Source organism: Caretta caretta, chromosome 11 (assembly GCF_965140235.1).
Source record: "Caretta caretta isolate rCarCar2 chromosome 11, rCarCar1.hap1, whole genome shotgun sequence".
In the NCBI taxonomy this organism is placed as follows: Eukaryota; Metazoa; Chordata; order Testudines; family Cheloniidae; genus Caretta; species Caretta caretta.
Genome location: NC_134216.1, coordinates 45,791,171 through 45,816,179, shown reverse-complemented (window position 1 = coordinate 45,816,179; position 25,009 = coordinate 45,791,171). Strand labels below are relative to the sequence as shown.

General features: G+C 41.4%; 1 protein-coding gene across 9 annotated transcripts in view; it reads left to right on the top strand.

Moving 5' to 3' along the window:
- Positions 1-25,009, top strand: part of SESTD1 (SEC14 and spectrin domain containing 1) — a 122,680-nt gene that overhangs the window by 57,252 nt on the left and 40,419 nt on the right. For all 9 annotated transcript variants that reach the window (XM_048869551.2, XM_048869555.2, XM_048869553.2 and 6 more), the window contains 3 exons: positions 17,725-17,838; positions 22,274-22,371; positions 23,779-23,834. In XM_048869551.2, coding sequence (XP_048725508.1) covers positions 17,725-17,838; positions 22,274-22,371; positions 23,779-23,834 — 268 coding nt within the window. The remainder of the gene's footprint in view (positions 1-17,724; positions 17,839-22,273; positions 22,372-23,778; positions 23,835-25,009) is intronic.

Below are 25,009 nucleotides of genomic sequence, written 5' to 3'. Positions count from 1 at the left end.
GGAAAGCAATCTCTTTCTCTTCCCTATCTGCTACTGGGTCTGCTCCCGCATGGGTGTGGCTGCTCTCTGTTCTTTCTCCACAGCAGCCCCTAGTTGGCAAACAGAGTAACTGCAGCACCTTTCCAGCAGAATGTATTTTCTACGATGAAAACAAAATTCAGCGTGGCACATGAATTTTGAGCATGTGCAGTGGGGCAGAATTCCACTAGGAGTATAGGTTATAAGGCGAGGAGGTTTAAAAAAAACTGGTTATATTTAGTCTTGAAAAAAGAAGACTGGCAGGAACCTGATAGTCTTCAGTGTGGTCAGGGCCGTTATAAGTGTGTTAAGGGCTAAGGACAGGGATTAATTGTTCTCCATGTCTACTGAAGTTAGAAGTAGTAGTGGGCTTAACCTGCAGCCAGGGAGATTTAGGTTAGATATTACGAGAAAATTTTTAACTATAAGGATAGCTGGAATAGCTTACCAAGGGAGGTTGTGCAGTCCCTGTCATTGGAAATTTTTAAGAACCGGTTAGACAAACGCCTGTAAGGGGTGGTCTAGATGTACTTGGTCCTGCCCCAAAGCAGGGGGTTGGACTAGATGACCTCTCCACAACCCTTCCAGCCCTACATTTCTATGCTTCTCTGTAGGTATTTGTTTTCTTGGTCATTGTAACATACAGAATCTATCAAACATTGTACCTCTCCATTTGAGGTTTGTTAGAACATTACTTTAAAATGGGAGGCATTCCCTTCTGATGCTTGGGCCTGAATTTATACCAAGTGACTAAAAAGCAGTAGATTGTAAGAGGAAGTTGGTAGGTATGAGAGAGTGAACAATACTTCTAGTGTTGTAACAACTTTTACTTAAACCGCGGAGAATTTTTCATAAAATATGGAATTAAATAATATCCATTGCGTAAGGAACATAAGAGAACTTAGTCTGTTTTCCAGTTTTTTTTAAAAAACATAACTTAGCCCATGTGACATTCTCAGAGGCTGCTCCTGTTCTGTACTAGTCGGCTGGGCCCCCTGCAGGACAGCACTAATGCAAAAGCCTCTCCCAAAGAGATGGGGAGAAACAACTAAACCCCTAAAATAGAAGAGGAAGCTTGGGAATTTTGTTGAGAATAGTGCAGTGAAGCTGTATTTGGGAGGGCATAGGAGGAATCCTGATGCTCAGGCAGCCAGGTCAGCCCAGCTGGTTGGCACTGGCATCCATGAATTCTCTCCCATTCTGCCCCCCACCCCCATCCTTCTGCATAGTTAAGCCAGTCACTGTCTTTCTAATGCCCTCCCAGTCCTGCCATTTGGAGTGCCAGGGTGCTCTGTTCCTTCCATGGCTCTACAACAGAAAATCTCTACTCCTAAGTAGGAGGAAAATGGGAATGAATGGGGGGTAGCATCAGGATTGGCACTGAGAGTGAGTGAAGAATCCTTGTTGGCATCTTTTCTAAAGGCTACTGTGAGACCATTAGAGACAGGTGACTTGACTCAACTGTGGTGCTGCAGGACACACTTGCCTTCATGCCATTTGACCTCCTGGCATCAGTACTCTGTGCCCTCCCCAGTACAGCTCCCACTTGGTTCCCAGCAAAGCTTTCCTAGTCCTATGACCGAAGCCTCCCTTGGAGAGGCTCATTTTCTCACTCCCACCCTCTTCTAAAGCCAAAAGTAGAGAGAACCCATGTAAACAAGCAGCCAGTATTGCCCCAGGAGTTTGCTGCTGGCCGTGCCCTCATTGACTAGTAGTTGGCCACTCCAAATCAGGGCGTTCCCAAATGGGCTGTAGATTGTCGTGTTACTCCCCAGGAATCTCATTTGTCTGAAACATGGAGTTGCTTATTCCAGGCATCCTTTAAATCTGTTCAGGTTTTTTGCATTAACAAATGCAAAGACTAGGATCCTTATAGAATTTCCAAATCCCTTTTTTATTATTATTACACTCACGGTTATTAGAAATTCATATGTAATAACTAGGATCACTGGAAAACCTGAACATACCTTAAACCCAGAATCAATTAACTTCTTGATGGTTTGCAATATGCATGCAGCTCAAAACTGCCCTCAGACTATTTTCTCTGCATATGGCATTCATTTAAAAAAAAAAAATCTTCTTTGACATTGATTCAGATACAAGGCTGTCAGATTAGCTTTTTGAAAATCAGCAATCAGTGTAAAGAGAGGAGAAATGACCCATTTGCTCTTTTATCCTTGTGGAAGTTTTGGAACAAGTTTTAAAAGACTTTCCAAATTTAGGATTAGGGCGATAGGTAATCAAAAGCTAGGAGGTAAAAGCAGCAAAAATGTAACTATCAGTACTTAGCATAGTCAATAAAAGAATATTCTTTTGTGTCCAAAGACTGAATGGTAAGTACTGTAAGGCTTTCACTGCAGCAAAAGTTAGACCATTGTAAATTCTTAACTGCTCCTTTAAAGATTTCTTGTGACAGAAATAAACAGAACCACACTGCAAAATCTGAAAATACATTTTTAACACATTAAATATTGGTGGCTATGTGTGTTAGTTTCCATAAACTCCAACTCACAATTCTGACTGAAAATATTGTGCTTTCTTATCTACCTACCTTACATATTTATATAATCGGCATTACTGGAATATCTTCCTCAGAATATGCAAATAGCAATATTCTATCTCTTGCCATTTTTCTTCTGCCCCTTTTTCCTTCTGCCCCTTGAATAGCTTATAGAATTTTGTTTTGTGTTTGAGGGGCCATGTGTGTGTTTAAAAAAAATGTTGAAGGAAAACTAATTTGTTGTGCATTTAGACCCCAATTCTGCCAAGCACTTAACGCAAGTATTTATGTCCCACTGATTTTATTGAGACATAAGCACATGCTGAAGTATTTTGTTGAATTATGGTGTTCATTCTGAAAATGGCTAAACATGTGTTAGTTGAAATACCTATGATTGCTATAACTGAAAACTGACAGAAAAATATCTTTGCTCACTTTTTGTGCATTTGAAAATGCTTTGGCCTCAGTCTTGCCAATACTTAGTCATGTGCTTAACTTTTGATAGGCTGTCATTATATTCTGAAATTAAATTCTGTCATTGAACAGGTATCCATATACCACAGCTATTAATATTTTTTCATAGCACATTTATCCCCAATAGTTTGAAGAATAATGAAATTGCAAAAAGATAATTATCTTACCATAATCTTTTTTGCTAAAAATTACAATTAGGAGATCCTTGTGTGAAGTTTGTAGATATTTTTAATGCATATCAGTGGTATCTAGCCACTGAAAATTTCAGTTTGCACAAAAATGTTGTTTAAAAAAAATCTAGTGAATTTTAATTAGAGCATACTCTTTGCCCGCCTTTTATCCCTCCTATATTTTATCTGAGGACTGTGAAAAGCCCAATTCCTACCCCCCATGAATATTTTTTAATCACGAGCTTGTACATCAAGTATTTATATGAATATAGTATGTTTGTGGATTGTTGGGTTTTTGTTTTTTAATTCTGGAAACATTAGGCCCCTTCTTCCAAATGGAAACTATTCTAAAAATTCAGGCTGAATCAGGGAAGCATCCCTGTTCAGTAAGAGTTTCTGAAGAATTCTTATATTTTTTTCTGAGCCTTCAGAGGGAATCAGTATGAACATGAAGGTTCTTATAATGCTTTAGACTTGTTAGGAAACAATGAGGAAGTTATACCACTCTGTGAAAGCCTATAGAGGAAAGTGAATGGATGGGTGAAATCATTGGTGAATTAAAGAGGAGAGTCTAAGTAGTGAGTAAAATCAACTGAGTGAACTTGTGAACTATTGAGGTCATAGTTGGCTAGATTCTAGAAATTTCTTATAGTAGGTAAGATGCCTAATAACTATTCTGTATAATGCTGGACTAATCTAAATTTTCTGTTTTTAATGCTAAATTCACTAGGTAGCAGTTTCTTATTCCAAGTATTGTAAATATGAAAGTATCTGATCAGTGCTTGATGGGTGATTAGTGTTAAGTGATTTAATATTAAAGGAAAATTAAAGGAAATGTTTATAAACAAATGACTGACGTGATGAAAATAGGTGATTGTTTTAAAGAAATGGTCAAAAGCTAGAATTTGTGATCAACTCATAAAGTGCAAGAAATCTGGTTCTTCCGAATCTTCACCCCATTTGCCATTGAATCAATCAATTTGTCTATTGAATTGGAAAATTGAGTTTTAACCCTGCAAGTGAGCAGGGGTGGCGAATTGTATGAGCCCGTGGTACCTGTGTTCCACCAAATTTCAGGGCCGGGTCTCTTCCCCCCGTCCTTTCTGCTGCCCCCGGGCAATTTAAAAGGACATGGGGCCACCACCACTGGCAGTGCAACGGGGCTAGGCGGCTTCCTGCCTGCCTGCTCCACTTCCGGAAGTGGCCGGCACGTCCCAGCAGCCCCTGGGGGGGAGGGTGTCTCTGCGTGCTGCCACTGCCCCAAGCACCAACTCTGCCAGCTGCAGCCAATGGGAGCTGCGGGGGCAGTGCCTGTGGGCAGCAATGCACGGAGACCCCTCCAGCATGCCACCTAGGAGCTACTCCCAGAGGAGGGTGCCGGTTGCTTTTGGGAGCCGCCTGAGGTAAGTGCCACATCCCACACCCAAACTCCCTCCCAGAGCCTGTCCCCTGCACCCCGTCCCTCACCCCAACTCCCTGCCCCAGCCCAGAGCCTGCACCCCACACCCAAACTCCCTCCCAGAGCCCGCACCCGCTCCTACATCCCAATCCCCTCCCCCAGCCAAACTCCCTCCCAGAGCCCAAGCCCTCCCGCACCCAGACTCCCTTCCAGAGCCGTAGGCAGGTGTGGGGGCAGGGGTGGGACTTGGACCCATTCTGGGCACCACCAAAAATTATACAGTCCTGCCCATGCAAGTGAGATGTTTTTAATGCCAATTATCACTGAAACATGCTACATGCTACATGCTACAAGGGGCCACAGCAATGGTTCCCTCACCCCACCTAGCAATATTGTTAACCTATCCAACTATGCTCTCAGCCCAGCAGAAGCAGCTGTTCTATCTCGGGGCCTCTCCTTCTGCCCCTCCACCCCCACGAACATGATACAGTTCTGTGGTGACCTAGAATCCTATTTTCGACGTCTCCGTCTCAAGGAATATTTCCAAAATACCTCTGAACAACATACTAATCCACAGAGGTCTCCCTGCCAACACTACAGAAAGAGGGATTCTAGATGGACTCCTCCTGAAGGTTGAAACAGCAGACTGGACTTCTACATAGAGTGCTTCCGCCGACGTGCACGAGCTGAAATTGTGGAAAAGCAGCATCACTTGCCCCATAACCTCAGCCATGCGGAACGCAATGCCATCCACAGCCTCAGAAACAACTCTGACATCATAATCAAAAAGGCTGACAAAGGAGGTGCTGTTATCATGAATAGGTCGGAATATGAACAAGAGGCTGCTCGGCAGCTCTCCAACACGAGTTTCTACAAGCCATTACCCTATGATCCCACTGAGAGTTACCAAAAGCAACTACAGCATTTGCTCAAGAAACTTCCTGAAAAAGCACAAGATCAAATCCGCACAGACACACCCCTGGAACCCCGACCTGGGATATTCTATCTACTACCCAAGATCCATAAACCTGGAAATCCTGGGCGCCCCATCATCTCAGGCATTGGCACCCTGACAGCAGGATTGTCTGGCTATGTAGACTCCCTCCTCAGGCCCTACGCTACCAGCACTCCCAGCTACCTTCGAGACACCACTGACTTCCTGAGGAAACTTCAATCCATCGGTGATCTTCCTGAAAACACCATCCTGGCTACTATGGATGTAGAAGCCCTCTACACCAACATTCCACACAAAGATGGACTACAAGCCGTCAAGAACACTATCCCCGATAATGTCACGGCTAACCTGGTGGCTGAACTTTGTGACTTTGTCCTTACCCATAACTATTTCACATTTGGGGACAATGTATACCTTCAGATCAGCGGCACTGCTATGGGTACCCGCATGGCCCCACAGTATGCCAACATTTTTATGGCTGATTTAGAACAACGCTTCCTCAGCTCTCGTCCCCTAAAGCCCCTACTCTACTTGCGCTATATTGATGACATCTTCATCATCTGGACCCATGGAAAAGAAGCTCTTGAGGAATTCCACCACGATTTCAACAATTTCCATCCCACCACCAACCTCAGCCTGGTCCAGTCCACACAAGAGATCCACTTCCTGGACACTACAGTGCTAATAAACAATGGCCACATAAACACCACCCTATACCGGAAACCTACTGACCGCTATTCCTACCTGCATGCCTCCAGCTTTCACCCTGACCACACCACACGATCCATCGTCTACAGCCAAGCTCTGCGATACAACCGCATTTGCTCCAACCCCTCAGACAGAGACAAACACCTACAAGATCTCTGTCAAGCTTTCTTACAACTACAGTACCCACCTGCAGAAGTAAAGAAACAGATTGATAGAGCCAGAAGAGTTCCCAGAAGTTACCTACTACAGGACAGGCCTAACAAAGAAAATAACAGAACGCCACTAGCGGTCACCTTCAGCCCCCAACTAAAACCCCTCCAACGCATTATTAAGGATCTACAACCTATCCTAAAGGATGACCCAACACTCTCACAAGTCTTGGGAGACAGGCCAGTCCTTGCCTACAGACAGCCCCGCAATCTGAAGCAAATACTCACCAACAACCACATACCACACAACAGAACCACTAACCCAGGAACTTATCCTTGCAACAAAGCCCGTTGCCAATTGTGCCCACATATCTATTCAGGGGACACCATCACAGGGCCTAATAACATCAGCCACACTATCAGAGGCTCGTTCACCTGCACATCCACCAATGTGATATATGCCATCATGTGCCAGCAATGCCCCTCTGCCATGTACATCGGTCAAACTGGACAGTCTCTACGTAAAAGAATAAATGGACACAAATCAGATGTCAAGAATTATAACATTCATAAACCAGTCGGAGAACACTTCAATCTCTCTGGTCACGCAATCACAGACATGAAGGTCGCTATCTTAAAACAAAAAAACTTCAAATCCAGACTCCAGCGAGAAACTGCTGAATTGGAATTCATTTGCAAATTGGATACTATTAATTTAGGCTTAAATAGAGACTGGGAGTGGCTAAGTCATTATGCAAGGTAGCCTGTTTCTTCTTGTTTTTCCTAACCCCCCCCCCCCCCCCCAGATGTTCTGGTTTAACTTGGATTTAAACTTGGAGAGTGGTCAGTTTAGATGAGCTATTACCAGCAGGAGAGTGAGTTTGTGTGTGTATGGGGGTGGGGGGGATGTGAGAAAACCTTGATCTATGCAGGAAATAGCCCGACTTGATTATGCAAAGAGTTGTCACTTTGGATGGGCTAGCACCAGCAGGAGAGTGAATTTGTGTGGGGGGTGGAGGGTGAGAAAACCTGGATTTGTGCTGGAAATGGCCCACCTGTTGATCACTTTAGATAAGCTATTACCAGCAGGACAGTGGGGTGGGAGGAGGTATTGTTTCATATTCTCTGTGTGTATATAAAGTCTGCTGCAGTTTCCACGGTAAACATCTGATGAAGTGAGCTGTAGCTCACGAAAGCTCATGCTCAAATAAATTCGTTAGTCTCTAAGGTGCCACAAGTCTTTCCAGGCACTCTTCAGTATTGGCTTCACTGAAGGAGTAGTTTCTTAGTCTTCAGCACACAGATGCCAAAGATCAATTGGTGATTATGCTTTTAAAAACAACTGAAAGCGAGACTTGAACTTCAGAGGAAAAATTGCTTCCTCTTTCGTGCTACCATTGCTTTCAGTGTAGTCTGAAATGAGCAACTGAAATAAATGAATGAAACACTTTGACCTGGATGTACTCCTCCACAGATTTAAACTCGAAGGTCTACCAGAAGATGTCTTAAATGAAGAAATTGAGAAAAAATTTTAAAGAACACCCCTTTTCACCACATCAATGGGAGGAGATGTTGACTGGACAATAGGAATGTGGCAAAATGCCCAGAAATGGGTGGAGGCTGCAAGAAAGCATGCTTGGCAAAATGGGAGCTGGCCTGTCCTCCTTATTTGGTCCTTCATCTCCTGTTGGCTGGAGGAGTGGGTAGGGGCTGGACTGGACGGGTTTGGATGATTGGCTCTCACATACTTCCTCACCACCCCCATCCCGGTCCATTTAAACTCTCAGAGGCTTTTTGAAACCTTTATGCTACTGTTGGCAGAATTCTTTCCTGTTTGTTCAGTTAATGAAAATAAAATGGGAAAAGATCAGAATCATCCTAAACTTCGGATGCTAACCTTGCTGAGAAAGTATTAGTAACATCTAGCCCAGTTGTAAAACACCTTGTGGAAGTTCAGACCATCTTTTGGGGGGGGGAACCTTGTGGTTGGTTAGCTGAAAAATGACACTTCCCAATGGCACTTGTTGGAATGCTGAGAAAAAATTCTTTGTTTACATACTCTGTGTATTTAAAATTACCGCTGAGTAATGAAACTAATCAAAACTTGGCATGCACTTTATAAAACAAGGAACTCTGGAAGAAAGCAATACATTTTTAAAAAGGAATTGAAAGAGGTCTTTGTAGGATCCGACCAACTGGACATCTGGGCTGCTCTTGCAGTCCCAGAAACCTGGTTCTGTCTCATTAACAACAAAGTACTTCAAGCACCGAAGGACAAATTTAAAAAATCTATTCAGAGAAACTGTTGAATCTTTTCATTATTTAGCAAATATGATTGATCCCAAATACAAAGGTCATACAGAGGTTGATCCCAAAACAATTAGAATAGGCTGAAATATGGCAAATGGAATGTAATCCTGAGTTCATTTCTTCTCTTCTAGTGTTTAAAGTTCCAAATTTCTACTCTTAACCTTTGCAGTTAAGTTCATTAAAATGGTGGGGAAATTGTGGAAGTGCTGTCATGGGAGACAAGATGGCTAGATGCAGAAGTTTGCCCATCTTATTAGCTCACAATCTGTTGAACATGTTTTAACAAATTTGGACTAAGAAAGGGATATTGATTCCCTTTATAATTAAAGGAACAATTTAAATAGTTGGGTAGATCAAGTGCCTTATAGCAAAAGTTTAAATAAATTGCTTCTGAATATTTTAAATACTTATGTATTTACTGTGATTGTCAGATTTCTCTCTCATTTTTTCATGATTTCTTGTCCTATTTTCTTTCTTGGTTGCTCATTAAAAGCCACCTGCTTCAGCTGATATCAGGATAAGTGGTGTTTCTTCTGTTAACGATGAGAGCATTGTGATTACTTACAAAAAATATTTAGCTTTAGATGTCAACCTGGAGCATTGGATGTATACAGGACAAATCAGTTGGTATCAAGGGGATAAAATGGTCCAGCTCATATGATAAGTATGGAAAATTAACACTTTCTTGTTAATCTAATTGGTTATTTACTGCTAATGCAATAATATAATTGTACTGATAGTTTTGTTTGACAGACTTCTATAATATTGCCACTCTGTTTTACCCAAGTATGTATTAATTTTAAGAATGATAGGCTCACGTATTTAAATTTTAAGCAGTACTACATATTTCAGTGTAATAAATACACTGACAAAACAATGAAGTGTACAGCAAAGTTGTGCGCTACTTAAGTTGACCCAATACATTTGATTATATTTTGTTTGACAGATGTTGTATTGTTCTATAGCCAAGATTAAGTTGAATTAAAGAATGGAACTAGCTGGTTAAACAAAACTATACATTCTAATCCTCCAGTATTACCTTTTTGAGATTTTTAAAGATTGTTACAATAATGTGTGCAACAACATTCTGATGCCCCATAACACTGGGGGAAGCCCCGTATAACCACTGAGAATCAGTAGGGCATTTAAAATTAACTTTAGTGTACTTCTAATCCGGATGAATCTCTCAGTAGTTGCTGTGCTGTTTCAGAAGTCTTTATGTATAAAACTACAAACACGCATTTTTTTTGACCTATGGCCTTCATCAGGTTTTGAACACTGGATATTTGTGTGCTTCCTAGTAAAGATGATATCTTAATACAATAGATAAGTGTTTCAGTATTTGTTTAGATATTTAGAAATAGACTAATAACTAGTATCCAGTATGGTTGCAGATACTGTTTTACTTTGTATATTTATAAATTCCATTTTATACATTCTGTAAAGTTCCCTGTGTGTTTACAGTGCTACATAAATATCCATTAATAATAAAGTAGAATATCAGTCTCCTTTTTTGGAAATGAAGGCCAGCTGTCCTTGGTATGTTTATAAAATAACTCCTTTTTAAATGTACCTTTTCTACTGCTAGAAGAGATGAAAATCCAGTTTCCTAGGATAATCCCTTAATATAGATAACATACAGAACTGGAGGATTTAGGTCTATTAGTAAACCATAGATGATCACACTCCAATTTGCATTAGCTGAATTAAAGATCTTAAATTACTCCAAAGTTAGGATACAGGGCTTGTGGATATGGATTCTTCAGCAATAAAGTTAATATAGTTTTTCTTCCCTAAAGAGACCATTGGTCCCAGTTTTACTGGGGCCATTCCTGTTTTTTTTAATATGATGTGTGACAAAGCTCTGTCCTTGGCTCCGTGGGTCCCGCGTTTCCTTGCGGATTTCGCTAGCCTCAGAGGCTCACTGTGACCCTCCATGTAACCCTTCTCTCTCTAGCCATTTTCTACTGAGCCATTTTCATCATAAGCTAGCGAGGGAGGTGAGGAGAAGTTATCCTTCCTTGCACAGTCTCTGTTGTCTCCCAGTCTCAGTGATTAATCAGGGGAAAAGGTGTGTGTGTGTGGGGGGGGGGGGGGGGAGCCCGGGCCCACCCTCTACTCCGGGCTCCAGCCCAGGGACCCTAATAGTATCAGCTATGGTAGCTGACATTTTAGAAACATAACATGTACAATTCTCTGGGCTACTCCCCCCACAGCAGCCCTCACTTCCTCAAGCTCCACTTCACCCTTACCTCAGGGCCTCCTTCCTTGTGCCTGATATGGTATGTACTACTCAGCCTCTCCAACAGCACAACTTCCTCCCGCAGCTCCTGACATGCACACCCACCTGACTAACTGGGAGGCTTTTAACTAGTTTCAGCCAGCCCCTGATTGGCTTCAGGTGTCCCAATCAACCTAGCCTTCTCCCTGCCTTCTGGAAAGTTCTTAATTGGCCCCAGGTATCTTAATTGACCTGGAGCAGCTGCCATTTCCCTTATCCTGATACCAGGGATTTGTTTAGCCTGGAGCTAATATATCTATCTCCCACTACTTTTCCATAGCCATCTGGCCTTGCCCCATCACAGATGTCAGTGACCTGTGAATTTTTTAGGATGCTTAAATATCCTGGCTTTTTTATTTCATCAACAAAATGTTTTTAATAACAAAATGTTTGTTCATAACATATTGCTGTATTGTTCGCTCTGGCCATTGTTTTCAGAGCTGTTTTTACTCAGTGAACGTTAAAATGACACAATATACTCATTCAGAATAATACATTTCTAAAAGAAATCTTGCACTCCTAGGGCACACATATGTATCGTTGCCTCAGAAATAGGCCATAGCACCACAAACACTTTTTTTAAGTGTATTTATTTTCTCTTTTGAGAGAGTATTTTGCAGTCCTAAAAAAAAATCCCTGATTTTTTCCTTTTACTATTCCCTTGAAGTCACATTGCTGTCAAGGATAAATGGTTACTGCAAGAGCAGCATTTTGTTAATGCGAGCAATATTACAATTGTCAAATATTCCATGAGGCTAGTCTTCTGATAAGGAAAAACTGGATATTAACCAGGGCCAGCTCCAAACCCATTACCATTTCTCTGAGTTATATGATTGCCTTCTTGATACCCATTGCTATAGCCAGAAGAGTTGTGCGGAGGAAGGCCAAGATGGAAGGAAAGTGGGGACTCCAGCCATTAATGCAGTCATTCTCAAACTTTTGTACTGGTGACTCCTTTCACATAGTAAGCCTCTGCATGAGACCCCCCCCCCATAAATTAAAAACACTTTTTTACATATTTAACACCATTATAAATGCTGGCTGCAAGGCGGGGTTTGGGGTGGAGGCTGACAGCTCGCAACCCCCTATGTAATAACTTCATGACCCCCAGTTTGAGAACCCTTGCATTAACACTTTCTTCTGCCCTTGGAAGGCCCCAGCTACCATCTGTTCTGATCTGTCCTTTTTTCTCTCAGGAAATTTAATCTTTTAACATTAATTTTTATATCAGACAATCCACTATCCAAAAACATTTAATCTGGTTTCAGAGAAGACCTTTTTTTTCCATAAAGTCAACATAGTGAGCATTAAAAAGACTTAGATAAATTGCAAGCAAACAATGGGTTTTTGTTTCCTTTTTATTATAACAAAGGCTTATTTGCACACACATCTCATCCATGTGGACTGAATACTGGTTAATCAATAGAAAACTGTCATACCTAATGGCTTCCCCCAAAAGGGGAGAGACGATTAATAATATACTCTAAGGTTGATGTTGAGACTAGTGTAATTTAGTATTAATGATTTTGGAGGGGAAAGCAGATAGCTAATTAAAGTGTGCCAGTGAACGAATGTTGTTTGTTACTGTAAGCTACAGTGGATTGTGAGAAACTCGTACACCTCTACCCTGATATAAAGCGATCTGATATAACACTGTCATAAATATAAAGGGAAGGGTAACAACCTTCCTGTATACACTACTATAAAATCCCTCCTGGCCAATGGCACAAAATCTTTTTACCTGTAAAGGGTTAAGAAGCTCAGGTAACCTGGCTGGCACCTGACCAAAAGGACCAGTAAGGGGACAAGATACTTTCAAATCTGGGGGGGCGGGGAAGGTTTTGGTCTGTCTGTTCTGTGTGCTTGCCAGACACAGATCAAGGAAGCAAGCGATCCAACTCCATTAGAATCAGTAAGTACTATCAAGGGAATGCGTTAGCTTATTTTTGTTTTGGCTTGTGATTTTCTCTGTGCTGAAAGGAAGGTGCATTCCTGGTTTTCTTTTTGTAACTTTGAAGTTTGGCCCAGAGGGAAATCCTCTGTCTTTTTGAGTCTGATTGCCCTGTAAGATTATCTTCCTTTCTAATTTTACAGAGGTGCTTCTTTTACCATTTTTCTTTTTACTAAAGTTCTGTTTCTTTTAGAATCCGATTGGGGTTTTTTGTGTGTGTCCTAAAAAAACCCAAGGTTGGTCTGTGGTCATCGTGTTTATTCTCAAGCCTCCCCAGGAAAGGAGGTGCGAGGGTTTGGGGGGATATTAGGAGGGAATAGGAACTCCAAGTGGTCCTTTCCCTGAGTTTATCTAAATCACTTGGTGGTGGCAGCATTACCTAATCCAAGGTACAAGGGAGAATTTGTGCCTTGGGGAGTTTTTAACCTAAGCTGTTAGAAATAAGCTTTGGGGTCTTTCATGTGGGTCCCCACATCTGTACCCTAGAGTTCAGAGTGGGGAGGGAACCCTGACAAACATGAATTTGGATATAACGCGGTAAAGCATTTCCCCTCCTCCCTCCCTCCCAGGCTTGCGCAAGCCTGGGAGGGAGGGGGGAAGTGGAGCGACGGCATGCTCAGGGGAGGAGGCGGAGTGGAGGTGAGCTGGGACGGGGTGTGTGTGGGGGGGGTCCAGGGAGGGCCGCAGCAAGTAACGGGGGGCGCAGAGGAACAGCTCCCCGCTCCAGCTCACCTCCACTCCGCTTCTTCCCCCCCCGCCCCAGCGCACCACCGCTCCACTTCTCCCCCTTCCTCCCAGGCTTGCTACGCCAAACAGATGATTCGCTGCAAGCCTGGGAGGGAGGGGGAGAAGGGGAGCGGCGGCATGCTTGGGGGAGGAGGCAGAGCGGAGGTGAGCTGGGGCAGGGCGGGGAGCTGCTGGTGGGTGCTCCACACCCACCAATTTTTCTCCATGGGTGCTCCAGCCCCAGAGCACCCACGGAGTCGGCGCCTAGGATGGCAGTGTGTCTGGCTCCGACATGCTACTCTGAGTGGCGTGTTAAGGGGGCCGGGCTGGGGCCAGGGGGTTGGATAAGGGGCAGAGGGTCTTGGGGGGCGGTCAGGGGAACGGGAGCAGGGGGGGTTGGATGGGTTGGTGGTTCTGAGGGGTCAGCCGGGGGTGGGAAGTAGGTAGGGGTCAGATGGGGGTGGGGCCAGGCTGTTTGGGGAGGCACAGCCTTCCCTACCCGGCCCTCCATAGCAAGTTCGATAAAACGCAGTTTCACATATAACACAGTAAGATTTTTTGGCTCCCAAGGATTGCGTTAGATCGGGGTAGAGGTGTATGTCTTTAAATGCTTTGGGAAGCATGAAGGACAATGAAAAGGGCCAACCAGCATAATGGAAGATGAAATTTAACTTGAATAAATGTCAGGAAATTTAAACATAGGAATTTAAAGGAACTCTCTTAAAAAAAAACCAAAAAAAAAACCACCTTTTTTTTTTATAGAACATATAGTCTGCCTATGACGTTCACTGCCACAGGAGGTGAGACAGTTACTATTACTGGATTTTCAAAAGCTATAGGAAACTTGGACAGCAATAACATTTGTAGGTATGCAAGTTTAAAATAATTACATCTCATACTTCAGGACACAATGTGATCTCAAGCAGAATTCCTCTCTCCACTCGTTCAGTATTGCACACATGGCCATTAGTTGCTTAAGCTATTTGTCCACAGAAATTGAGTCAAATTCTGAGCCATTATTTTAAAGAGAGGCATGCTGGTGGGGGTGGGGATGTCTCCTTCAATGCTGATCCATAATCCTTAGCCTTTTCCCAAGCTGAAGGATGACTTCATCCAGATTATCAGCATCATTTTAGAGTACTGCATTACCGGTCTATGTCTTTGATTAAGATCCTGAGGTGCACTTAGCCTCAGTTCATGTGCCTTCAACACACATTCAGCTTCTCTTTAGAGTTCAAAGAATTGTTTATATTTCCTCAGGAACACTCACAGCAGTAATCCTAGAGAACTGTCGATAACTCCAATGTAATTCAAATAAAACAGTTTATTCAACAGAGAAAATAGAGAATTAGTGAAAATAAAGCAATTTTCGAAGCTTCTTATTTGAGGCTCACATTACATCAAAACTTGCTGTTCAGGCAGAAATGTGGCAGTTTGTTTTTGTTCTTATGTTGCTAGTGAAGGTGTGAGTGAAACATTTGTATATTCTGTGATCGGACCTGTCCTTGCTTTGTTTTCTGCCTTAGTTGTCCTATCTAGCTCATGTTCTCTTCCTGAAATAAGTTTTATATGTCATTCACACAGTACACTTTGTACGCAAGAGAGGCTGTGTCTACATTACTCAAATACCAGGACAGCTGCAGTGGGACCATTAGGATAGGCAGGGTCTAGGCAAAGTACTAGTTTAGGCAGTTTGGCCACCAACATTTTATCCGTTTTGATGCATAAACTTGGTCAGAGCAGGTCTGCATGACATCATGGTAAACCATATTTTTTGTCAGTGGCACTCTGACTGTTTCTACTACTCTTGGAGCTCAACTAGTATTAGCAGTGAGAATATTTGGGTAGAAGGGGCTAATTTTAATAAATTAACCTTCCAGGAGGGTTGCGCTCCCCCCATAGCATGCTTGGTGAGTAATTCACTCATCATATTTTAATCCTGAACCCCCACAAAATATTTGAATTGTGGGTGGGGTCCTTGTGATATACACTTTCTTGAAGTTGTCATCTTACGACAGTATCATGATGGCCTGGAAGCAGCCCCATTATGCTGTCTTCTGATTCACTCTGATTATAGCAGTACACAATGCTAATGGCATCTTTATTGAGTAGATTGTATGCCACCTCTGCTTCCAGTACAAGTTATATAGAAATGTAACTCATAGAAATGCTTCTGTATTATGTTGGCTGGTGCTAGAGAAAATTCTTAGATATATCAAATTTCGGAAGGTGTCACACACCATGAATTTGTTTATCAAATAAGATTCTCTGCTGATGAAAACTGAGAGAATGCCAATCCATCATCATCTCTCTCTCTCTCTCTCTTTCAGATAAATTATCTTTAAAAATAATACATAGAGATTTAGTATGAGTGTCGCAGTTGCTGAGCTAACTGCACCTCTGATTCTTTGGGAGTTCACCCACCCGCTCTCATGCCTTTACCTTTCCTGGGGTGGAATCCTGCAGTTCTCCCACTCTTAGAATGGGTCTTGGGCCACAGTATCCTGTGCGTCAACCATGCCTACCCAACAGGTATAACAGAGTTTGGCACCTGCGAGTCTTCCCTGTGGGGGAAGTCTGTGATCAGTGATGTATAATGACCAGAGAGCCTTCTTAAAACCAAATATCTTAACTGCCAGAACAAAGCATAACATAAGAGTAAAAGGATTTTAAAACAGAAAGTCTATACACGCGTGTATCTTACCTAGAGTCCTCGGCGGACCTCTCTTGCCCCAGATGCCTTACCTCTGGGAGTCTGGCCCTTGATCTCTTCCTCCCAAACAATTCTGCCAGACCAGGCCTTCAAAGTGAAAGGCTCTTACACTGTCTCTTAAATGTTTGCTGAGAAGTGTTAATCAGGATCCACGTCCCTCTTCCTGAGTGCATTTCCTGACAGTCCAGCTATTGTATTACCTCAGTATGTGCATACAGTAAATATCACAATAACCTGGTCAACACATAATCATGCATTATTACGGGCAAATTGTCTCAGTGAGTATGGTGTTTTTTAACTAACATACCAAATTATGCAAAACTTTTCAGCTTAGATGAACTCCTTGTCCGTATTTTTGAGACAGTTCCTCAGCATTTCTGTTCCTTCACATACAAATATAGGCAGGAAAGTGGTTTCCAAAAATTAAGATTATATTATTAAAGTAAAAAGAAAAGGAGTACTTGTGGCACCTTAGAGACTAACCAGTTTATTTGAGCATAAGCTTTCGTGAGCTGCAGCTACATGTGATGAAGTGAGCTGTAGCTCACGAAAGCTTATGCTCAGATAAATTGGTTAGTCTCTAAGGTGCCACAAGTACTCCTTTTCTTTTTGCGAATACAGACTAATACGGCTGTTACTCTGAAACCTATTATTAAAGTGGTATCCTAAGGTTTAATGACGAATGGAAGAGAACTGGCAAATTGCAACTAGTAACAAGTAATAACAGCATGACAAAACACATCTTTTATTTTGGATCCTGGACTAGTAAGGCCATTGTGCGACTGGAATTTGTCTTGGGTAGAGGCAGTTTGAGAACCACAGATCTAGGCAAACTTTTGTACTGGTGACCCCTTTCACATAGCAAGCCTCTGAGTGCAACCCCCCCCCATAAATTAAAAATCCTTTTTTTATATATTTAACCCCATTATAAATTCTGGAAGCAAAGTAGGGCTTGGGGTGGAGGCTGGCAGCTCGCAACCCCCCATGTAATAACCTTGTGGCCCCCTGTTTGAGAACCCCCTAACCTAGATTCAGGGAATTCTTGGGTAAGACAGTAGTTTGAGAGGAGGTTGGTGTCCAAAGTGTGGAATAAAGGAATGGATTACAGGCTTCAAGGCTGGAAAATATAGTTGTTTGTTTGTTTCAAAAACATATTGAGTAAACTGCTGTGCACCAGTTCAAACCAAGTCTTACAGCTACTTATGGAAAGACTTGTCACTTTTTTTGTAAAGTACTTGAAAAATATATTCTGTTTATTCCGTCTGTCCTCCTGTTGTTCAAAGTAACAAGCTTAATAAAATATATTAAATTTTGTAGCATAGGTTTCACAAAACCATGTTACCAAAACTTTCTTTCTTAATTTGTTACAGGTTATTTTAGTATCTGCCAACAAGTTGACTCGATACATAGAACCATGCCAACTGACAGAAGATTTTGGAGGGAGCCTTTCCTATGATCACATGGACTGGTTGAATAAGAGGCTGGTTGGTTTTTGTTTGTTTTTTTTCTTTCAAACTTTAAGGTCTGTGGGGCATGGACTGTATTTCTGTGTGTGTGTGTGTGTCTCTTACCACATTTTGGTTGCTACCTCAATGTTTAGAATACATTATAATGTAGTAGAATGAGAAAAATGCACTTTATATATTTAAAGAGTCTTCTTATTCTAGTAGAAATTGAATTTCTTCTAGAGGGGGCAAAGCAGATGTAATTATGTTGTTTAAGGAGCAGATTTACTCTTTAGATTCTGCTGCATATTCTCAGTGTTGAAAAATCCCCCAGGAGTGCGGGGTACAGGAGCAAGGAATGCTGGGGGGGCCTGGAGTCAGCTGGGTTTGGCCATAGAGAGGGAAGGCCCAGGCCAAGCAAAAAATGCTGTTTCTTCATGTTTCCTAGACAGTCTTTTAAGATAGGGCTCCTATGGAGCCATAACCAGAGTTAAAAGCTGTCCTCCATCATGGTGAATCCCCCTGCAGTGCAGTTGCCCGGGTAGATGCAGGCGTGCAATTTATACCTAGGGGTAGATCTGCCCCTAAATTGTTAATAGATTCAAATTATTTAGGGGGTCATTTGGTATATACACATTTCAGTATATTTTAATTCTGTTATTAATTGAAATTGGTTTGAAGATCAGAATTTACTTTAAAAATGCATTTTTAAAACAATACCTAATCTTGAAAGTGGAATAATTTCTTCCCTCTTTTTTTTTTTTGTATAATATAATTTTAAAAGCAGACCGACTGCTTTGGTCTGAATATGTTTTCAATCCTGGAAATCGAAGTCTTTCCAGCTAGCTGCAAAACTGGTATAACATAAACAGCAGTTTTGCAACTTTCCTTATTATAGTAGCACATTAGTATGTCTTTACTCAGTGGCAGTGGTTTTCAACCTGTTGTCCGCGGACCTCTGGGGGTCATCAGACTGTGTCTGTTACCCAGGGTTTTCAGAACCCAAAGCAGTGGTAACTTAACTGTTTCTCTTCAGGCAGTGTCAGGAATAAATCAATGGGGACTCAGCTCCTCCATCTGATAAACGATTGGTACAAACAAGAGTGCTTTTACCTAAAATTACTCCTTTTATTAGGTCTGAAGCGTGCGCTCACACACACACATACACATATGCTATAGCAGTAGTCTCAGAGCACCTCAAGCATTTATAGTTACCCAAAGTCTGAGATGCATTCGAGTAATTAACAGCCAGGTTTCTGGGGGCCCTTCTTTCACCCAGCAGCTCCGAGGGACTGAAGGTGTCAGCTCCTTGCCTGAAGAAAAGCTTCTTCAGACTGCTCCCAAGTGTATTTTTTTGCTTAGTTTTTTAATAGTTTTTTAATAACAAAGCACATAACTCATAGTGGGTCACCATAGTAACCCCTACGTCACCAATTCTTTAAATTTTAGCAAACTACTTACTATTTCTTCTTCTTAAAGCTTTCCTAGTATTTTTAATTATAACAACAATAAAACTTATATGTCGGGGGCACTTAAAACCAAGGTCGGCTGTCCAAACATTCCTTCCATTTTCATGGTACACTAACTCTCTGTTCTGTCCTCCCATTCTGATTAGCAAAACTGCCATCATGCTGCTGTTTGGCCTTGCCTTTCGAGCCCTAAGATTATAGCTAGTTGTGGTGGACACAGAATGGTTGACTGTGGTAATGACATGTTGCCCCAGAACTTGACTACGAGGACTGCGAAAGTTTATCATAAAACAGTGGTTTTCAACTTGTGGTCTGTGGGCCCCGGGGGTTTGCAGACTATGTCTAAGATTTCCAAGGGGGTCCGCACCTCCATTTAAAATTTTTTATGGGACCGCAAATGAAAAAAGGTTGAAAACCACTGCTCTGTGGTAAATGGATGATCTCTAAGAGGTGAGAGAAACCTATCATTTTCTGTTTTCTTCAGCTAAATGTCTCAAAGTGCTTTTCTTAGACAAGAGGAGCATCCTTAAACACAGCTTTATGCTCTCTATTTCCATCCTTGACTCAGACTTCCAATTTGCTTCCACTGTCTGTATGATCCTGGACCCTGAACTTACCTTCTCACACATCTGTAAAAGTCTTTTTACCTCTGAAATGCCACCTGTTTTGTGTCACTACCTTAATTCTGCTTCTGTTGAAATCCCCATCCATGGCTTCACCTTCTTTTACCTTGAAAATTGCCACTCCTTTCTCTGATATCTCCCCAAGTCCAGCACATATTAGTGTGAAATCTTGCTGCAGACTTCTTCTACACATTTGCAATAAGCTTACAAACATGTCACCCCCATTCTCACTGACTGGCCTCCGTCTTCCTATTTAACTCACACCCTCTTGTCAACTGTTGGAAATGGGCCATCCTGATTATCACTACAAAAGTTTTTTTTCTTCTGCTGATAATACTCCACCTTAATTAATTAGTCTCGTTATAGTTGGTATGGCAACACCCATTTTTTCACGTTCTCTGTGTGTTGTAACAAAGTTCCTCCTCTACCTTGGTGGGTCTTGCGCTTATTGGCGGATTTGCTCGTCTTGGAGATTCATGGCAGCCCTCAGTTTGGCCATTTTTGTGAACTTCTCCTGTGTCTGATCAGGAGTTGGGAGGTTTGGGGGGAACCCGGGCCCACTCTCTACTCCGGGTTCCAGCCCAGGGCCCTGTGGAATGCAGCTGTCTAGAGTGCCTCCTGGAACAGCTGTGCGACAGCTACAACTCCCTGGGCTACTTCCCCATGGCCTCCTCTCAACACCTTCTTTATCCTCACCATAGGACCTTCCCCCTGGTGTCTGATAACGCTTGTACTCCTCAGTCCTCTAGCAGTCCGCGTTCTCACTCTCAACTCCTAGCGCCTCTTGCTCCCAGCACCTCACACGTGCGCCACAAACTCAAGTGAGCTCCTTTTTAAACCCAGGTGCCCTGATTAGCCTGCCTTAATTGATTCTAGCAGCTTCTTGATTGGCTGCAGGAGTTCTAATCAGCCTGTCTGTCTTAATTGTCTTCAGAAGGTTCCTGATTGTTCTGGAACCTTCCTTGTTACATTACCCAGGGTAAAGGGACCTACTTAACCTGGGGCTAATATAATCTGCCTTCTATCACTCTCCTGTAGCCATCTGGCCCGACCCTGTCACAGTGTGTGTGTGTGTGTGTGTGTATGTGTGTGTATATATATATCTTCCTACTGTGTTTTCCACTGCATGCATCCGATGAAGTGGGGTTTTAGCCCACGAAAGCTTATGCCCAAATAAATTTGTTAGTGTCTAAGGTGCCACAAGTACTCCTCATTCTTTCTACTGATGCTGTCTTACAGATGTGTCTGTCTCTTCTTGTTACCTAGCAGTAGACTCCTTTCTCTTCCTTCATATACCCTCCATAATGTTGGTGCCAAGGCTGTCTCCTTTGCTGCTTCTGCCATCTGGAACAGCCTTTCTGATTCTGTGTAGTTTCAGATCTCCGCTGAAAAATGTTTTCATTGCCTAATTTCTGTTTCATTACTGTATTTAGCACTGTAAAGTGTTTTATACTACAGTGTATGAAACATGCTGTAAAGTTATATTGTATTGAGAGGGCTGTCCAATTTCATGTCGAGAGGGCTCTTTATTGATGCCTGAATGGACTGGATGGGGTACAGAAACCTCACCTCCAGGCCAAAGATTAGGAGTTGATGCGGTGAGTAGCAGGTGAAAGTTGATATCCATCTCTAGTGAAATGAGTGACTGGTTTCAATCCAGTTCCTAGTGCACAAGAATGCAGACTGCACAACATTATCACTACTAGAACGAATTGATGCTCAGTTTTCATAAAGAACTCAAAACACAAAGAAACTGAACAAGTACATGCAGTCATTGATTTTATAGGTTTTGCTCTCTGAGATCAGAAACCAATAAATTTCAAGGAACCTTGACCAAAGTATTTTTTACTTATAGCCATGCGCTCCTTTGTTTTTAAAAGTTATTGGTTACAGTACAGACCAAAGCTGGAAATTCAGATAACAGTTGATGTACTTAATCCATTTTTTAGTGGACAGATAACAAAAATCCCCACCACAGTCTTTAAGAGGTAGTCGTAAAAAAGCAAAGAATTAAATGGACTGGATGAGTAACTAAGGCAATGAAGACTTAAGTTTTGAAAGATTCTTCAGGGTCTTGTAAGCATTTTGAAATTCAGTCCTAACTCGAATGTATTCTAATATAGAGTTGCTTAATTCCCTGGAGTATCTGACACTGCAGGCCTCTGTCATTGAAGGGAAATTATATTTTCTAACCTTTTTCCTATACCATCTGAGTCTAGGAGGTAATTACTTTGACAAGTGTGAAGCATATTAACAGAGCAATATAGATACATTTGGACTGGTAGTGTCAAACTGCGTCTTTCACAAGCACAAAATGAATTTCTTTTCACTCTTTAAAAAAAAAAAGTAAATGCTCTTTTAATTAAAAGTATTTTTATTTAGGTATTTGAAAAGTTTACAAAAGAGTCTACATCATTACTAGATGAGCTTGCTTTAATTAACAATGGAAGTGATAAAGGAAACCAACAGGAGAAAGAGAGGTATGTGTACTGCTTTTTAAAATAGACATGTTTCAGCATAAGTCTTAACTACCAGTTCAGCTGCAATATGAAAGTGTAATGTGAAGGGACTGGTGGACAACACAAGTATTTTTCAGTAATTCGTTTTCTGGCAGGCATTAAGGTCCAGATCCTGCAACTGACTGTATGTGGTCACACTCCTGTTCCTGTGCACAGTCAATTGCAGGTTCAGGCCTTAGCAACTAAGTAAGCAAGATGTACTTGATCCCGGTGATGTCCCTTCGCATTCTCAATTTGGGAATGACCAATGAAGTGAAGCCCAAACTGTTAATGTGATAGTCTGTTATATGATTGATGCCACAAGGAGCTTTGATTAACAAGTTTTTCACTGACCCTTCCATCCCTAGCTTGTGTGTTTCTGAGTTTTAAGTGAAAGGAGACAAAATGGGATGAGTCAGCACTGAAGCATAAGCCTCAAGTTTCAGTTTACTGACTCTAGTTGTTTGTAGTTGGATTCTTCCCGTTATTTTAAGCACAGTATACCTGCTAAGGTTTAAAAACCGCTAGTGACAGTCACAAACTGCCAGAGAGAAAGGGCTCCAAAGAGGAGGTCACTGCAACTGTATGTATTTAGTCAGATGTTTGGAAATAGGGAGAAGAGAGAGAATTGAGAAGTTGTGTATAAAAGTTCTAAAGGGCACAGGTATTTGAATTTTTGGTATTTATGTGGGGTAGTGAAATCTGTTTGTGTAAATAGAAATGCAGGATGTTTCCTAGTGCAATAAAACTTCTTTGAAAATTATTATACAATGTTAATTGATTTATAAATATCCACATTATTAATATATCTCTCTTTCTTGTCTTTAAATACCAAACTAGACCATGTTAATATTGCTTGCCAGGTTTAATATTGCTTGCAATTGCTTGCCAGGTTTAATTTTGTTTTAAGTTACATGTGTTGCCATATTAATGTACCAAAAGTGTTTTCTTTCATTTTTATCTTTTCTATTATTACTTTGCTATAAAAAATTACTATGTATATGTTTACAAAGAGCCACAGAGACCAAGGATGGATAAGATAGTGGGCTAGAACTCAGCAAGTCTGAGCTCAGGTCTAGGCTCTGCCAGAAACTCCTCATATGACTCTGGGCAAGTTGCTGAGGTCCTGATCCTGCATTGTCATTGATGCTGGCAGGTCACAGTGCAGGAGCAAGGCTTCTGTCTCCCCATTCCCCACCTGTAAATAGGGATAATTACACTTTTTCTCCCACCCTTTGTCTGTCTTGTCTTCTATAGATGGCTAGCTTTTTGAGGCAGGGACTGTCTCTGACTTTGTGTTGATAAAAGGTAGCCACAATCTCAGCTGAGGCTTCTTGGTGCTATTGTAATACAACTACTTAATAATATGTTTACTTTTTTTATTACAAGGTCTATGGATTTAAACTTTCTTCCGTCTGTTGATCCAGAGACAGTACTACAGACAGGTACAGTCAGTTGAAAATGATCATTTTTTGATCACTACTATAGTTTTATTTATTGTTTTTAAATCTTCCGTGAAAGCAGAAAGGATGCTTATAACTACATAGTAGAATAAACTTATTAACAAACGTATTAACATTTGAATTTAAAAAAAACTTTAAAAATTCGTTGGTAAATGGAAAAAACTCTACATGTTTCTTCTCTGAAAAAAAATTACCTTGTCTTCTCAATTTAATATCCTTTACAGCAGCACCAGACCTAATTCTTTTTTTATTATATAAATTAAATACATTATTATACAAATTAAATACATTGCCTCTGAAATACGCAAGTTGTCACCACTGAAGAATGAGTTACTGTCATTAGCCACCAAATGGTTACAACACAGACTGCATTTTCCCCACATGGTTCTGACAATTTGCCTCAGCCTAGTTCTGAGCACCATTTGTACAAGTGAAATGTTCCCATGTCAGTTCAATGCTTACCTTCTCTCTTGAGTGTCATCAAAGCAATTAAAAATTACATAAGATAATTTTTTTCCTATTACAAAATAAACCAGTTAAGGATAACGGCAGTAGTAGATATTAACTAAAAACTGCTTAAAAATCCTGCTTCATTGGATAAAAGGAAATAAGACCTGATACAGAGATCCTGGTCGTTGTCTCGAGGATAAAAATATTGGGAACATTACCTCAGCACCCCACTAGCTAATCTGTGAGTCATATTAATATTTGCCACGGAGATCTACTGTGTCTCACATCCTCTGCCTGCATGTCTTAGATCTCCCATAACAGAAACAAGGTATGGGAGAGTAAGACATTGATGCAGTATTAAGGTCCTCTGCTGTAATCTGAAAAGCTCTTAACATATACTGAGTATATGTATTCAGATTATACCAGTAGAACTTCAGAGACTAATTTTGCTTTTTGTTTATCTCCAATTGTAGTTAGCTTTCTGGATGCGATATTTGAATGCCTGTGTTAAGCCAGTAGATGGTTCCTGTGGTTGGTAATGGATTACAAAGCCTTCCATTTCTTATTCTGTTGAAATCAAGCCCAGATAATTAGTGAGTGAAAGTTCTTAACATGGGTGGCTCCAGTGTGAAAAGAATTGGTGATCTCTGTTCAGTTTCTACAAGACAGCAGTCCACTTCACAAAACCCAGCATAATTGGCTACCTT